Genomic DNA, 17,678 nt, shown 5'->3' with positions numbered 1-17,678 from the left:
CCAAATATAGGTTTTACTCTGCTAAACAGCAGATTGGAATGAATAAATCTTCAGCAAAACAACCTTTAAAAGGTAACTAAAGCAACCCAAGAGATACCATTTGACATCTACAAGAAGGAAAAAGTATACAGATCATTCACGTATTTTGGAAAGGAACAAAAACCAACACACGAAAACAAAAAAATTAAGAAGGTGTTCTTACCTTGTGTGTAATCCATTCTCGGCCATACTGATACACATTGTTAGCAGCTGAATTGAGAGCTTTTTGAATGACCTGAGCTTCAGGGAGCCAGCTGATATTTTTAAGGAAGGAAAGTATAAATAAAATTATCTCCAATACTTCTGAACCACTTAATTACAGTGCCTGAAACACTAAAAGTAAAAAAGGTTTCCAACCAACTCACAGCACCTATAGTTTAAATATGTATCAACTAACACCTTTGTTAAAACTAGAATACAGTACTTCCTCTTTTAGTGACAGGATGAAGACTTTAACATACAAAGCTTAACTCGGTGTAGGATACAGATTACTACATTTACATTTCACTCTAAGGCTGATCAGGAAAAGTTCTTGAAATTTACTAAATGTAACTTTAGAAGAGAGCTTGTCCATCTGTATGTATGCTATCATATAACGGTTTAGCCTTGTTGGGTTCTTAAAGCTGCTGCTTTGTTAGAAATATAATTTGGAAACCTCATCTTTCTAGTTCGTATAGTTGCAAAGATAACCTTTCAAATATGAATGGACTGTAAACTGATACAGTTTGGTCTTCCTAAACTTACAGACAGCCTAGAAATACAGAGTGATGCACATCACCCAATGCTCAAATCCTATTCCCAGTCAAGATGTGTGCTGGGGACTTTTTCCAGTACTGGGGAAGAATCTTCCCATTCCCACCCTCAGGTCATTCTGAAGGAATGGAGCCACTCTACGTGCATCTACACAGCAATTGAACACCCACAGCTGGCCTCAGTCTGCTAACTTGGGCTCGCAGGGCTGTCAAATTGCCGTGTAGATGTTGAGGCTCAGGCTGGAGCCCGGGCTCCAGTCAGAGCCCAAAGTATCTGCACAGCAATTTTTAGCCCTGCGACCCCTAGTCAGCTGACCGCAGCCAGCCTCAGCCTTGCCGGGGGTCTTTTATTTGAGTGTAGACATAACCCCTGTGGCCAGTAGTCAAGCCTCAGTGCACCAGAGATATGCATCTCCTACATCAGCTCCCCAAATCTTGCCCTATCAGTGCAGAACAGAACCACATAGTTCTCCACAGAGGCTGGGAAGAGAAGTGTTTGGGCCAAAAAGAGGTGTGAATTGCCTTCATTCATCTCAATGAGCTATTAACTGTGATGTTTCTGTCAGAGTTTGACCCCTCAAAAATGCTATCTGAACCTTCAAAGAACTTTTAACTGTCTCTCTCTTGCCCAATTTGAAACTTATGTACACTTCAAGCTCTGAAAGCAAGTAGGGTAAGTCTTTTGGTTAGAGCCTGCTGGATAATTTGACAAGCCTTCAATCTATTTCTATTAAACTTTGAAATCAAGTAAAATGCGATCTTCTACTCAAGAAAAAATCCTGAGAAATAAGGACTCCAATTGAAACTGTGCTATCTAGTGATTCTACTACTTCTCAAACATTTTTATTCCTTGAGTAATCTAGTTGGTCACTAAAACTGCCAGATTTTATTACTCTTATTTTTGTTACATTTCTACTAGGGCTGTTGATTAATCGCAATTAATTCACATGGTTAACTAAAAAAAATCAATCACAATTAATAGCAGTTTTAATCACACTGTTAAATAACAGAATGCCAAATGAAATTTATTAAATATTTTGGATGAGTTTTTGTATATTTTCATATATATAGATTTCAATTACAGCACACAATACAAAGTGTGCATTTTTTATTACAAATATTTGCACTGTAAAAATAAAATAAATTGTTTTTTCAGTTCACCTCATACAAGTTCTGCAGTGCAATCTTTGTCGTGGAAGTGTAACTTACAAATAGATTTTTTTTTGTTACATAACTGCACTTAAAAACAAAAACAATGTAAAAATTTAGAGCCTACAAGTCCACTCAGTCCTACTTCTTGTTCAGCCAATCACTAAGAGAAACAAGTTTGTTTACATTTACAGGAGATAATGCTGCTCTCTTCTTATTTACAACTTCACCAGAAAGTGAGAACAGGCATTTGCATGGCACTTTTGTAGTCAGCATTACAAGGTATTTTACATGCCACACTTGCTAAATATTCATATGCCCCTTCACGATTCGGCCACCATTCCAAAGGACATGCTTCCATGCTGATGATACTCATTAAAAAAAAATGTATTAATTAAATTTTGACTGAACTCCGTGGGGGAGAATAGTATGTCCCCCCCTCTGTTTTACCCGCATTCTGCCATATATTCCATGTTATAGCATTCTCGTATGATGACCCAGCACATGATCCTTTTAAAAAACTTTCCCGGCAGATCTGACAAAACACAAAGAAGGTACCAATGCGAGATTTCTAAAGATAGCTTCAGCACTCGACCCAAGATTTAAGAATCTGAAGTACCTTCCAAAATCTGAGAGGGACCAGGTGTGGAACATGCTTTCAGAAGTCTTAAAAGAGCAACACTCTGATGCAGTCCGAACTACCAAAAAGAAAAATCAACCTTCTGCTGATGGCATCTGACTCAGATGATTAAAATGAACATGCGTCAGTCTGCACTGCTTTGGATAGTTATCAAGCAGAACCTGTCATCAGCATGGACGCATGCCCTTTGGAATGGTGGTTGAAGCATGAAAGAACATACGAATCTTTAGAGCATCTGATATGTAAATATCTTGCAACGCTGGCTACAACAGTGCCATGAGAATGCCTATTCTCATTTTCAGGTGACACTGGAAACAGGAAGTGGACAACATTATCTCCTGCAAATGTAAACAACCTTGTTTGCCTGAGCGATTGGCTGAACAAGAAGTAGGACTAAGTGGACTTGCTGGTTCTAAAATTTTATATTGTTTTGTTTTTTAATGCAGGTTTTGTACATAATTCCACATTTGTAAGTTCAATTTTCATGATAAAGAGATTGCACTACAGTACTTGTATTAGGTGAATTGAAAAATACTATGTTTATTTATTTATTTTTTACAGTGCAAATACTTGCAATCAAAAATAAATATAAAGTGAGCACTATACACTTTGTATTGTGTTATAACTGAAATCAGTACATCTGAAAATGTAGAAAACGTCCAAAAATATTTAAATTAATGGTATTCTATTTTTTTAATCGTGTAATTAATCGTGATTCATTTTTTTAATCACTTGACAGCCTTAATTTCTACCTTCTCTACAGAATGCAAGGGCTGAATCATACAATAGCTACCAACAAGGGGCTTGTTTGTCTAAATGGGGTAATGTGCTATACGGGGGTGTGATTTCTAAACACAGCTTTGTGTTGCAAATTAATTGGTCTATGTAGACCCTGCTGGTGGTACACTTTAACATACTGTGTTAAACAGCACTACATTAAAGCGCACTAGGGAACATATAGTGCTCGACAGCAGGGTCTACACCAGACACTTAGACATCAGTGGTTCAGGAGCCAAATTAGCGATCAACATTACTGTGGCTCTTTTGGGTAGTGTGAATACATTAGTTTAATTTACTGTAGTACTATATATTCATATTTAAACTGTCTGATGGGGAAATATTTAGTTCTATATACATTATTCTCACAGTAAAATGACTAAGTATTATTTTATCAACTATAACTGGTTAAATACATAGTAAAAGCATACTGGTTGGTTAATAATAGAAATCACAGTGTTTTAGTATCATGTGCTGCAAAGAGCCAAAGGAGACACATTTAAAGAGCCACTTTTCTGAATATCACTGGTCTAGACAAATTGGGGCTTAAAAAAAGTGTACCCAACAATTCACTTGTTTAAATCAGCATAAAAGCAACGGTGAAAAATACCTCTGTAACCATATCACCTAAAAACCACTCCTCAGACTGATCTTTTCCACCTCCGCTATTCACACAATCCACTGTAAGCACTCCCTTCACAGATTGATTGATTCCCTCCCTTTCCCCTTAACTACCCCTTTTCATCTCTCTCCCCACTGATTTTCCCTTCATTTCCCTTCCTATTTGCTCTCCCTATCACACATACTATTCCCTCCAATCTTCCCACTACCTCTCACACTTGCATACTTTTCATTTACATGTAGATTACATGCTCCTCCCCCTTCCACTTATTCTCACTTATAATTCCCCCTAAAAAAGGCGTTTTCCAGACCAATTACTTTCTTTTTCTAATCCACTGCAAAACAGTTTCCCCCAGTCTTACTGTTCCCTCAAGAGAGTTTCCCAGCCAACACCCTATCCTTAAAGAGGCTTGCTCTGCTGTCATTCCCTCCATCCTGTAAATGGGCTTTCCAGTTAATTTTCTGGTCCAGACTATGTGGCTACTGCCCCTTTGCCTTCCTGCACTACAATCTGGGGAGACAAGCTCCTTCAAAACAGCTACCAGGAAGGCAGTTACACAACTATCTGCCACCACTGGTCCACAATTAAACCACCAGGCTCAGCTCCCATCTGCCCTTTCAGCTCCAGGAGAGATCACTACTCCAAGGGATAGACTGGAAGGCAAATTAGCATCAGATTTGTGGGAAGGTAAGCATGCATGTGCCTGAAAAATAGTCACCCTCATTTCTTAACACACAGGAGTCTTTTTTAAAGATATAAAAACTGTAGATAAGAGCACCTTGAAACTTGTTTATCTACTCTAGTCTCTTAATTTCAGCACTCTTACTTTGCCCACTCTGGGTGATTGGCTACAGTCTCATTGATCAAGCTGCTTGTGACTTGAATCAAGTGAACGCTCTCTTGATGTACCTGAGTTAAATACAGACAAAAGAAAGAATATGGAGTGTTATGTAATACAAATTAGCACCCACCCTAAATTAACAGAACAAGATATTTAAATCTACATTTTTAAGAGTGATTGGTAATTTCTGGTGCTCAACTTGTGAAAACTCAGGCCCTTAAAATATTTCAAGGCAGAAAGACACTGAGCACTCTTTCAAAGTGGGGTTCCTTTAAGAGGTTTGAATTCCTGCATCCAAACATTCATGAATCCAAAATTACCAGCCACTTTTGTGAATTTGGGCCATATGTACACAAGTGGCATACTAACCAGAAATTGCAGATTGTTTTCCCAACTGTGATGTAGACACACTGGTAGTAAGATACCTATGTCAAAGAATCTACATAATCCTAAAATAAGTGTAAATTGTAATTTCAAGTTCTGAGATACAAAGCATAGCTTGTGATTTAAATTTTCGCCATAGATAGAAGAAATGTGAAAGCCACTCCATTTTCTGTTCTACAATGATCAGCTATGCTGTAAAATACATTACTATGTTAATTCTAGACTAAAAATATATTTCTTATAAAAGGTGTTACTTGGAAATATCTTAAAATAGATTTAGGCACATAGTTTTGTGGTAAATTTTTACAACTCTGCTAACACTTATGATTTCATATACTCAATATTCTTTATAAATTCCACATCATATGAAAAAGGAAACTGACATAAACGGCAGACTGAATGACCACATGGGTTCTGTAATAAAAAAACAGTATAAGCAAAGATGATCAAATAAGTACTTAGTATGAACACAAAGCAGCAAAAAATATTTCTGGGGGAATTCTGCGCCAAAAAGTTTAAAATTCTGCATATTTTATTTTCAAAGTAACATTATAATCACGCCAGCTTCAATTATTTTGGTAATTTCAAAATACCTGTCAACAAGTATGTCTGTAACAATACAGACAACAAAGATGATTCAGGAAATGTTTTTTGACAAATAAATAGATTCCTTATTATGCATATTAATACTGAACTTTGAGCAATAATTCATTTAAACTACAATACAGAATGCATTTACCACACCACTCAGAAGCAGTGCAAAGGTTTATGGGAGTCAGGGTAATGGAGGAGCTGAGGGAGAGGAAAGTAATTGCTGGGAAGGAGCAGCATGGGAGTGAACCTGGATGGCTGTTGGGTATGGGTGGGAGAAGTTGCAGCGAGCAAGAGATGTTAAGAGTAACAAGAAGGGTTTCTTCAGGTATGTTAGGAACAAGAAGAAAGTCAAGGAAAGTGTGGGCCCCTTACTGAATGAGGAGGCCACCTAGTGACAGAGGATGTGGAAAAAGCTAATGTACTCAATGCTTTTTTTGCCTCTGTCTTCACGAACGAGGTCAGCTCCCAGACTACTGCACTGGGCAGCACAGCATGAGGAGAAGGTGACCAGCCCTCTGTGGAGAAAAGTGATTCGGGACTATTTAGAAAAGCTGGACGAGCACAAGTCCATGGGGCCGGATGCGTTGCATCCGAGACTGCTAAAGGAGTTGGCAGCTGTGATTGCAGAGCCATTGGCCATTATCTTTGAAAACTCATGGCGATTGGGGGAGGTCCCAGATAACTTGGAAAAGGCTAATGTAGTGCCCATCTTTAAAAAAGGGAAGAAGGAGGACCCTAGGAACTACAGGCCAGTCAGCCTCACCTCAGTCCCTGGAAAAATCATGGAGCAGGTCCTCAAGGAATCAAGTCTGAAGCACTTAGAGGAGAGGAAAGTGATCAGGAACAGTCAGCATGGATTCACCAAGGGAAGGTCATGCCTGACTAATCTAATTGCCTTCTATGACGAGATAACTGGCTCTGTGGATGAAGGGAAAGCAGTGGACGTGTTGTTCCTTGACTTTAGCAAAGCCTTTGACACGGTCTCCCACAGTCTTCTTGCCAGTAAGTTAAAGAAGTATGGGCTGGAAGAATGGACTATAAGGTGGATAGAAAGCTGGCTACACTGTTGGGCTCAACGGGTAGTGATCAATGGCTCCATGTCTAGTTGGCAGCCGGTATCAACTGGAGTGCCCCAGGAGTCGGTCCTGGGGCCGGTTTTGTTCAATATCTTCATAAATGATCTGGAAGATGGTGTGGATTGCACCCTCAGCAAGTCTGCAGATGACACTAAACTGGGAGGAGTGATAGATACGCTGGAAGGTAGGGATAGGATACAGAGGGACCTAGACAAATTGGCGGATTGGGCCAAAATAAATCTGATGAGGTTCAATAAGGACAAGTGCAGAGTCCTGCACTTAGGATGGAAGAATCTAATGCACCGCTACAGACTAGGGACCGAATGACTCAGCAGCAGTTCTGCAGAAAAGGACCTAGGGGTTACAGTGGACGAGAAGCTGGATACGAGTCAGCAGTGTGCCCTTGTTGCCAAGAAGGCCAATGGCATTTAGGGATGTATAAGTAGGGGCATTGCCAGCAGATCGAGGGATGTGATCGTTCCCCTCTATTCGACATTGGTGAGGCCTCATCTGGAGTACTGTGTCCAGTTTTGGGCCCCACACTACAAGAAGGATGTGGAAAAATTGGAAAGAGCCCAGCAGAGGGCAACAAAAATGATTAGGGGACTGGAACACATGACTTATGAGTAGAGGCTGAGGGAACTGGGGATGTTTAGTCTTCAGAAGAGAAGAATGAGGGGGGATTTGATAGCTGCTTTCAACTACCTGAAAGGGGGTTCCAAAGAGGATGGTTCTAGACTATTCTCAGTGGTAGCAGATGACAGAACAAGGAGTAATGGTCTCAAGTTGCAGTGGGGGAGGTTTAGGTTGGATATTAGGAAAAACTTTTTCACTAGGAGGGTGGTGAAACACTGGAATGCGTTACCTAGGGAGGTGGCGGAATCTCCTTCCCTAGAAGTTTTTAAGGTCAGGCTTGACGAAGCCCTGGCTGGGATGGTTTAGTCGGGGATCGGTCCTGCTTTGAGCAGGAGGTTGGACTAGATGACCTCCTGAGGTCCCTTCCAACCCTGATATTCTATGATTCTAAGTATGAAACAGGTTTTTGGGGGAAGAGGGGAGGGATTGTTACAGAGTTGGGGAGCCTTCCCTGGCTGACCCCTAGCCTCTCTCATTCAGTCAGGCACATCTGCCCCTGTCCCCATGTGTCCCTGCACCCCCAATAAGCCAGCCCTTTTCCCTCATCTCCATGTACCCTCACTCAGCCACTCCTCCTCCATCCCCATGTGGCCCGCACCCCCACTCCCATTCAGCCCTCGCACTAGTCTGTCCCCCACTAGCCCTTCTTAACCCCCGTCTGTGACACCCCCGCCCCCCAGCAGCCCCATGTGCCCCACGTTGTCTGTCCCTCACACATCCCATGCCTCCTCACCTGGCCCCATGAGCAGGGCACTGTGAGGAACTCAACCTCTTCTCCTCCCTCTCCCCTCTTCGTGGTTGGTTAACCTGACTGGGAGCAGTTGCCCTCAGTTCTGGCACCACAGTAGCCCCTGGTGGGCAAAGGGTGTAATTGCAGTGCCTTTCTGGCAGAATGAATTTTCTGCAGAGAAAAAAAAAATTCTGCAGGGCACATGTGCAGTGGCTCATAATTCTTCAGGAGTTTAAAAAAAAGAACTTTACATTAAATGAGTGACCTCCACTGGGAAGAAAGAGTAGCTGCATAGTGAAAATCAGTTAGAAAATCTGACCTTGAAAATGTGGTGTCATGAGATCAAAACTGACAGTTACAAGTGGGCATGTGTACCTACACACCTCACAAATATTTACGAGTGTGAGATACAGAAGTTCTTGTATAGAAATGTATGCTCTTCCCTTATTTCCACAGATTTATGCTGAAAGTGATCTTCAATGCATTCAAATATCATTCTTCACATAAAAATTGGTAAGTAGTTTCACAATATTAATATTCTACTGCAATAATTTACACCAGCATAACGCTGATGCTAAGGAATCTGAGGTCTTCTCCCTTACTCATTGAAACTGAGCAGCTATAATAGGTTGCAAATAATTCGAGTACTAGTAGTGTAAAATTATAATATGGCTCACAATTCTGCTACTTCACAGTTTACTAGTGTGACACACTTTGCATACACAAATATTTTTTCTTCATCTATACATAGTATTAACAAGATAGATTGAAGAACATTTGATTAAAGCAGAAGGGCTTTTAAAGATATTTAGTATAGTGCAGCATAAACATCAGTAACATTTTCATTTAAAAAAGGGATTAAAAGAACTGATCATCATTCTTGGTGCACTGTACCTTTGCCGTAAGGAGCAGGGCTAGCAGAAGCGTTCCTATCACTAGCAAAAATATTATGAAAATGCTAATTATTTTATCAAGCATTTTCTCCAGCCACACGATCATCTGTGCAGAAAAAAGAAAAACAAATCATGACATACAAAAAAAAATCAGTTTTTTATTCAAGTGATACTGACCCAGTCTGAATCCTGGATTTCAACAGGAGTTTTCTTTACAAAAAGACTGCAAGATCAGACCCTAAGCTTAGATATGAACAATTAACAAGCAATGTTTAGCATGACAACTAAGGAAAGTGTTACAATGCAAGTGATTTTGCAAATTAAATTTAAATATTACTGTGACTCACATAGCAAGCCCTCAACAAAGCAATCAGTAATTTAACATTATTTTGTTATCAGACCCAAAGAAGCTAGCACTCATTTTAATTCTGAACTTACATTCTGGCTTAATTTCTTGTCTTCAAGCAACAGAGAAACTTACGGTCACTATCATCTGCACAAAACTTGGGAAGTTACCGGTGTGGACTATACAACCATAATTTGCCAACTTGGATGGCTGAAAATCACCTAAGTCTCTAATGAGATACCTACATAAGTGGCCTGATTTTTAATGCTGCTAATCAGACCTCAAGCCTGAACTCAGTGCAGATGGCCTGAACACACACATGCCGCAACTAACCAGTAATCACATCACTTCAGGTTCATGAAGTTCTGTTGGCGTCGTTCAAGGAGGGAAAAATCTTAATTACATGGCTGTGTGGAGAGTACTCTAGAAAAGAGTAAACTGCACTTAATCAAATATGAAAGGGGCCTGATTAAATAAAGATCACATAACCTCATCGTGGGCAAATGTATTTTTTCCAGATTTTGTGGCTCAAAAGTCAGAAAAAGCACTCGAGTAAAAAAAACTAGCAGGGTAAATCTAGCTGTGCTCTAAAATTTTACTTTAAAACAGAACTGAGTTCAGAGGCAATATGCAGAGGGTTCAATATTTCCAAATGAGAAATGGCTCGACATTCAGTGGTTGTGCTGATAATTTTAGTTGCTATTCTCTTCCTCAGTGTCATGTAAATGTTAAAAGTTAGAGTAACAGGAGCTCTCTCTATTACGGATCCCTATCCCTGCATATGAAGTTGCTTTATTGATCAATTACTGATTGTTATAGTTTTAAAATTTCTTTATAACTGGAACATCACCGTGGCATCTGATCACCTAATATACATTAATGATTTTACCCTCAGACTCCACTACAATTGACATCTTGTTTAACACACATTGTCACAAGGCAGATAGTCAGCATTTCAGAGCAACTATTCAGAATACAGTGTGACACTCTCTTTAGAGAGGCAATTGTTGAGTTCTGCAAGTTCCTGCAATGAAACCTGCATTATACTATGTTCTGCAGAAGGGAATCTCAAAGAACCTGCAGTACCCAGCAAAAATCTCAGAGAGAACATGGAAATTTTCATTGTTTGCCACCATACCCTGAAACACTTCAGCAATCATTCAAGTCCTCTCCCCGGTAATAGTGGGGAAGTCAACTGCCTGCAGGGCAGTTATCTGAAAAATTCCAACTAGATTGAACTCCAAACTATCTACCATCTAGGAAACTACAGAAAATCCTGTTTCAGTTTTGCCCTTTCAAAGGGCTCATACGTTTAATGATTTTGATGACACAGCAACATAAAAATGAGTTACCTTTTCCTGAATTGGCGTTCTTCGAGATGCGTTGTTCATGTCCATTCCGTATTAGGTATGTGTGCTCACCACATGCACCGGTACCAGAAGCTTTTCCCTCAGCAGTATGTTTGGGGACCAGCTCTGGTACCCCCTGAGCGACTGGCACATACGGCAGTGAAAGAGGCGCCGCCGGCTCCCCCACCCTCATTTCCTTCTTGCCGGAAACTCTGACAGCGGGGGAGGGGTGGGTGGGTCATGGAATAGACATGAGAAACACATCTCAAAGAACACCTGTTATGGAAAAGGTAGCTGTCTTTTCTTCTTTGACTGCTTGCTCAAGTCCATTCCACATAAGGTGACTCCAAAGCAGTACCCCTGGAGGCGGATAGGAGTCCACAGACGTATAGATTGCAACTGGCCTGCTGACTGATGGCATAATGAACCGTGAATGTGTGGACAGAGGACCATGTTGCAGCTCTACAGATGTCCTGGACAGGGATGTGCGCCAGGAAGGCCGAAGACACCTGAGCCATAGTCAAGTGGGCTCTAACAACCAGTGGCAGCAGAACCCCCAGCAGGTCATAACTCGTCTTTATGCACAAGGTAATCCAATTGGAAATCCTCTGCAAGGACACTGGCAGGCCCTTCATCCTATCCACTGTAGCGATGAAGAACTGAGTTGATTTATGGAAACGTTTGGTACGTTCTAAGTAAAAAGCCAAAGCCCTTCGGATGTCCAGCATATGAAGTGCCTTTCTTCACTGGTCTTGTGCGGTTTGGGACAGAACACCGTGAGGAAGATGTCCTGGCTGATATGGAAGGTGGACACCACCTTCGGCAGGAAGGCCGGGTGGGGCTGCAGCTGAACCTTGTCCTTGTAGACGACCGTGTACACCAGTTCTGAGGTCAAGGCTCTAATTTCACAGACTCATTTCGCCAACATCACCGCCACCAGGAACGTGAACTTCCATGACAGGTGGGAAAGGGAGCAGGAACCCAGCGACTCGAAAAGGGCCCGTGAGCTTAGAGAGGACCAAGTTAAGATCCCACTGCAGGACAGGAGTGTGTACCTGCAAGAAGAGTCTCTCAAGCCCTCTCAAAAATCTGACTGCCATGTCATTGCAAAACTCCATCTGTCCTTGGATCAGCGGGTAAAAAGTGGAGATGGCTGCGAGATGCACTCTAATGGACATGTGCGCCAGGCCCTGGTCCTCAAATGAAGCTGATAGTCTAGGACATCCTGTATTGAAGAACACAAAGGAGAGATGCCACACTCAGATGCCCAGCAGGAAAACCTTGTCCACTTGGCCAGGTATGTCAATCTAGTTGAGGGCTTCCTACTTCCCAGGAGGACCTGTTGGACCTCCTCTGAATAGGTCCGATCCTCCGGGGACCACATACGCTGCCAAAGATGCTGCACACTAATCGGACCACTGAGTTCTTTGACGTTTATGTGGAGCGTCTTCTCCTCCGGGGACCACATACCCTGGGTCTGAAGATCTCAGAGGTGCACACTAGACAGATGGTCACTATCTTTTCCTGGTGATCCCTAGACTGGGAATAGGCTGTCAGCCATTCCGGCAGGGGCCGCATCCAGAGCCTGACATGGTGGACAATGTATGTTCAGGCTGTCATGTGGCACAGCAGGCACAGGAACACCTTGGCTGTAGTCCGGGGGAATGGGGACACTTCCATGATGAGGTCTGTCAAGGCCCGAAGTCTTTCTACTGGCAGGAACGCTCTAGCACAGGTCCAGGCGAGGAACGCTCCGATTAACTCTATCCTTTGTCCAGGCACCAGCGTTGACTTTGTCGTTTACTAGGAGACCCAGGGAGCGGCACGTGGCTTGAAGCACTGCAAAATCCCTTTGGATTTGAGACCTGGAGCTGCCCTTGACCAGCCAGTCGTTGAGATACATGTAGATCTGGATACCCCAGCGCCTGAAGTAAGCGGCTACCACTGACATGCAGTTGGTAAATACTCTCCGTGTTGTCGCCAGGCCAAACGAGAGGACCGCAAACTGGTAGTGGTGGGGCCCCACTGTAAACTGGAGGAAGTGTCTGTGTCCTTGAAAAAGCGTTATGTGGAACTATGCGTCCTTCAAGTCGAGGGTGGCATAACAGTCTCCCGAATGCAGGGAGGGGGATGATAGAAGCCAGGGAGACCATGCGGAACTATAGTGTCCTTAGGTACTTGTTGAGGTCTCGCAGGTCCAGGATGGGTCATAGACTGTCCTGGGCCTTTGGGATTAAAAAGTACCGGAAATAGAACCCCTTGTTCCTGTACTCGAGAGGAACTTCTTCCACTGCATCCAGCTGTTGTAACCCCTTTACCTCCTGTGCAAGGAGACTTTTGTGAGAAAGGTCCCTAAGAGGGACAGGGAAGGTGGGTGGGAAGCAGGGGTAGAAAGGAACTGGAGGGTATAACCCTGCTCCACTGTGCTGAGGACCCAGGGGTCCGAAGTTATAGCTTTTCAAGTAGGGAGGAACTACTGGGAAAGATGCATCTGGGGAATAGTCGGGTAGGTCACCCTCAGACGCACCCTCAAAATGACCGTTTGGCCCCTTACTTGTTACAGGTCAAGCCTGACTGGACAGAGGCAGGTGGTGCTTGTAGCCCTTAGCTCATTTGTGGAGCTGGTACTGCCGAGGCTGGCTCCCCGGCCCTAAGGCTGCTGTGGTTTGAATCGCTTATGCGCCAGGGCTGTGATGTAGAGACCCAGGGTTTTCAGGGTGGTGCGGGAGTCCTTGAGGCTATGCAACTTGCTATCTGTTTGCTTCGCAAATAGGGCTCAGCCATCGAAGGGCAAGTCCTGCATTGACTGCTGGGCCTCAGTAGACAATGCAGAGAGGAGCAGCCAGGAGGCTTGCCACATGGAGGTAGTGGAAGCCATGGTGTGGGCAGCAGCAACCAGTGGCATCTGAAGCTACCAGGAGGACTGTCCTGGCCGCAGTTGTTCCCTCCTCGAGGATCGATCAGAACTCCTTCTTGGAAGCCTCGGGGAGCGACACTTCAAACCTGGCCATGGCTTGCCACATATTGCCAATGCCACAGGAACCTCCACGTCCACTGTTCAGCAACTTGCTCCCTGGGATACCGAGGCTGCTGCCCTCTCCGAGACAGACTGAGCAGCCTGGGAAGGTTGGGAGAACCCCCATGGGTACCATAGCACTGGTCACTGCACTTTGGGCCATGGGACAGGTTTCGGTGCTGATGATGTAGATAGCACCGCAAGTACCAGGGCTTGTCCCGCAGTCAGGAAACGTCACTCCATGCCGACGCTATAAGCAGTCGGTACCGGGCAACCAGGATTGGACAGAGCATTGGCTCTTGTCTGACCGGGGCCAGTCACTGTGTCCCGAAGCCAACATGTCCAAGGAAGCCGGGCCATCTTGTTCGAGGCCTCAGGGACTGACGGCGATTGGCGGATCTGAGTTGGACACCCAGCAATCCCCGCCTCACACTACTCGACCAGTACGTCGAATGGGCCCGGGAGCTACCACTGGCCAGTTGCTGGAAGGATCTTCCTGAGTACGGCAACCTCCTTCTTGGAGATGGGTGATAATGGCCTGGTGGTCTCGGATCCCCGATCGATCCTGTGATCGGTATCGGGCCCTTGCAGATGGTCGGGGCTCGTCCCATAGATCTTGACGGGTGGCACGTGCCTCAGAGGCTGTGCTAATCTACCAGCGAGGTATGCCTTGAGTCCCTTGGTTGGTGTCCCAAGTGCAGAGACTGAAGAGGGCTCCACTGAGCTTGCCTCTCTAATCCTGAGAAGTGACGACCTCGGGTGGGCAAGCGATGGTAGGACCGCCCTCTTAATGGGGAACAGTGCCACTGAGGTGGGGAGACACATAGGTCCCAATGCAGGTTTTCCCCGAGGCCGGGGTACCATGGGAGCCGGTGTGGGAAGCACCGGGTGCATCAGCATCTCTTGAGCAACTCAAAGTCGTAAGCGAAGTATGGGATGGGCTGCACCACTTGACTTGAGCTGGGGCCCAACCTCTCCTTTCCTTGAGGTAGGAGATCTTCCCCTCAGTCTTTTTCAGCTTCTTGATTGGAGCTGTGGAGGGAGACTGGTGCTATCTTGTGGACAGAGGCCTGGTAGTCGGTGCGAAGTCGGGCCGCTGCTCTGGTGCTGGAGTGAGTACTGACTCCATTAGGAGCACTTTGAGACGGACATCGTGCTCCTTCTTTGTCCTAGATACGACACTTGTCACTTATGTGCCCTTCGCCTAAGCACCTAAGGCAACTGTTATGTGGATCGCTGATGGGCATAGGTGATTTTCAGCGATAGCAGGGCTTAAAGCCTGGAGATCAGGGAATGCCCTGTCCCCCAGCTGAGTCCCGTTTGGGACTACGAGAACTTTACGAACTACTACTAAGGGTCACTGTCAACAACTATACTACAAGTTCTGCACAGTTCGAGACAACATTAGCTGAAGCAGCAGATGTTCCAGCACCATCACTGGCGGCAAGAAGGAACTGAAGGGAGCCGGAGGCGCCATTTATGCTGCGGCATGTGCACGTTACTCCAAGGGGTACCAGAGCCAGTCCCTTATGGATACTGCTGGGGGAAAAACTTCCAGCACCCATGCATGTGGCGACCACACACACCTAATATGGAATGGACATGAGCAAGCACTTGAAGAATAAAAAGGATACAGCACCTTAAAAATACTGTGTTATACATAAGTTAAATATTCACTTTATCTTCTGTAACTTTCCTTGCTATTTCTTTCTCAATTTAAAAAAAGCCGTGGCTTCTACTCACAGGTCCAAATTCAGAGACACATCTAAGTGAATCTAAGAAAACCTAACTAATGTAATGTATCTCTTATCTCAATTATCTTCAACAGGTATGCTAAACTTAGATTCAGTTTGTGAAAAATATACATCCACTTAACGCATAAGCTTACATATCACCTTTGAATCTGTCCCACTGGCTACTGAGTCCATGGCCATATCTACATTAGGGAACCGCATGAGAGATTTCCACCACTGTCAGTTCTGATCCAACAGCACCACTGATAGCAACAAGCGTCTCAGCATAGACATATCTAGAGGCTTTTGTTGTTTTACCACTGTGTAAACTGTTGGTTTGATCTGGAAACCTCTAGAGTCTTGGAAGATAGGTCTCCCACTGGAGCCATTGAACCGATAGTACCATCAGTGTCCTTACTGTAGGCAAGTTCTAAGAGTCTAATATTATGCTACTTGCAGTTGGGCCATCAGGGAAAGCTGAAAAGGGAAGAGCAGAAGGGTGTAATAAGGTATAAGTGAAAGCATGCTCTCCATATTATTAATTCACTTACAGCCTCCTCTTAACTCTTGTTGTACCCCCTTCAATCTGGTCCCTCAACACTAGCTTAGACTAGTTTATTGTCTGTAGGACAAATTCAAAGAAAGAAAAAGAGGCTTCACTGTAAATAAGTGAGAGATTAAGAGAGTTTTAAAGACTTTCAAAACATGGGTGCAACACAACGCTGCTAAATACTATAAATAAAAGTATTTATTCACCTAATAAGTGGCCTGTTTTTCAAAAATGCTGAGCACCCAGCAGCTCCTATACATGCTTGATTCTAATCTCCCATTTAAAAAACAAAACAAAAACCTCAGTCTCACTGTTGGTTCAATTTACATGCTGGAGGCAGTGGGAAAAATAACTGTAAATTAAACCAGTTGAAACTTACCACTGAATTTGGTCCATATTTCTCTAGGTCATTCTTATAGACTTTCCTTTCTACCCTACCCCTAAATACATGCATGCACATAACACACACACACACACACTTTCTAAACATCAGTCGTCAGCAGCTATTCAGTATTTTAAAGTAATTTAATTGTTAGTCAATAGCTACAAGCAAATGTTGCCATGACATCTACGACAGTCAAGTAGTGGAAAGAAACCAAACTCCTAAGCTACAGAAGGTCATTCACTCATTAAAAAATAATAATAATGATGGATTTCTGATATGCAGTCAATGAAAACTATCTTAAAATGTCAGGGTTTTGAAAGAAAGGGTATAAACTTATCTTTACATTTCAAAAATAAAGCAAATTACAAACAATTGAATTACGCCTCAAAACTAAAGGAAGGTCAAAGTACATACATTCATGAGTTCACTGAGAAATGTATTTGGAAAAAGTAATTGGGATGAACATTTTAATTGAATGTGGCTTTTTAAATCTACGGTTTGTACTAGGAACTAGCTTTGAAAAGACTGACTCATGTCTAGATTTATTGGAATTGGGAGAGTGATTATGCCTTCTATATTTTATAGAGCACTGTACATTATTCACAAAAAAACATTTAAATCAAATCATCTCATCTTAAAAGAACACCTACGTATATCTGAGTGCTCATTTTCTAATATATTTTTACATGCTAAACTATTATACATGCAAATTGTATATATTGACAAACCTCTGAATATATATTTGTTTGTGGTAAAATACAAACAGTATGAGTATCTTGCTTCTTTTATGCAGTCGCAGCTGTTTCAGTGTCTATTTTAATTTCCCTCCCTAAAATAAAGTAATAAATCAAATCGGATGTGTTTTCTGGTAAGGATTTAATCTTCCATTATTGTAGGACTGTTAAAAAGGGATAATTTAGCTCCAGTGAAGTCAGTTACTCAGATATGTCAGGTTCACGGTGAAAAAGTGCAGATGAGTAGCTAGGTCAAACAAGCTGGGGAGCTGTCTACATTAGGGTTTCCAAGGTTGCTAACACTGGCGCAGAGGCACTGATTTTAGCAAAAATGAAAGGTATTTATGATTCACGCTGTAAACAATGCCATACAGAGCACGTCTTTCTAACTCACTGGAATCTCTTCTATGCCTTGGGCTCAGTAAGTAATAT

At 43.1% G+C, this 17,678-nt stretch overlaps 1 protein-coding gene across 5 annotated transcripts in view; it reads right to left on the bottom strand.

The window, feature by feature from the left end:
* The window catches only part of TMEM245 (transmembrane protein 245), a 121,216-nt gene that overhangs the window by 63,904 nt on the left and 39,634 nt on the right, over positions 1-17,678 (bottom strand). For 4 of the 5 annotated variants that reach the window (XM_073332668.2, XM_073332665.2, XM_073332664.2 and 1 more), the window contains 3 exons: positions 9,135-9,239; positions 4,806-4,888; positions 203-293 (listed from right to left, as the gene is read on the bottom strand). In XM_073332668.2, the coding sequence (XP_073188769.1) occupies positions 203-293; positions 4,806-4,888; positions 9,135-9,239 (279 nt within the window). The remainder of the gene's footprint in view (positions 1-202; positions 294-4,805; positions 4,889-9,134; positions 9,240-17,678) is intronic. The other variant, XM_073332667.2, reaches the window with a different exon arrangement.

Source organism: Lepidochelys kempii, chromosome 2 (genome assembly GCF_965140285.1).
Source record: "Lepidochelys kempii isolate rLepKem1 chromosome 2, rLepKem1.hap1, whole genome shotgun sequence".
Classification (NCBI taxonomy): Eukaryota; Metazoa; Chordata; order Testudines; family Cheloniidae; genus Lepidochelys; species Lepidochelys kempii.
The sequence above is the reverse complement of the archived record's forward strand: the minus strand, read 5'-3'. Positions and strand labels throughout refer to the sequence as shown.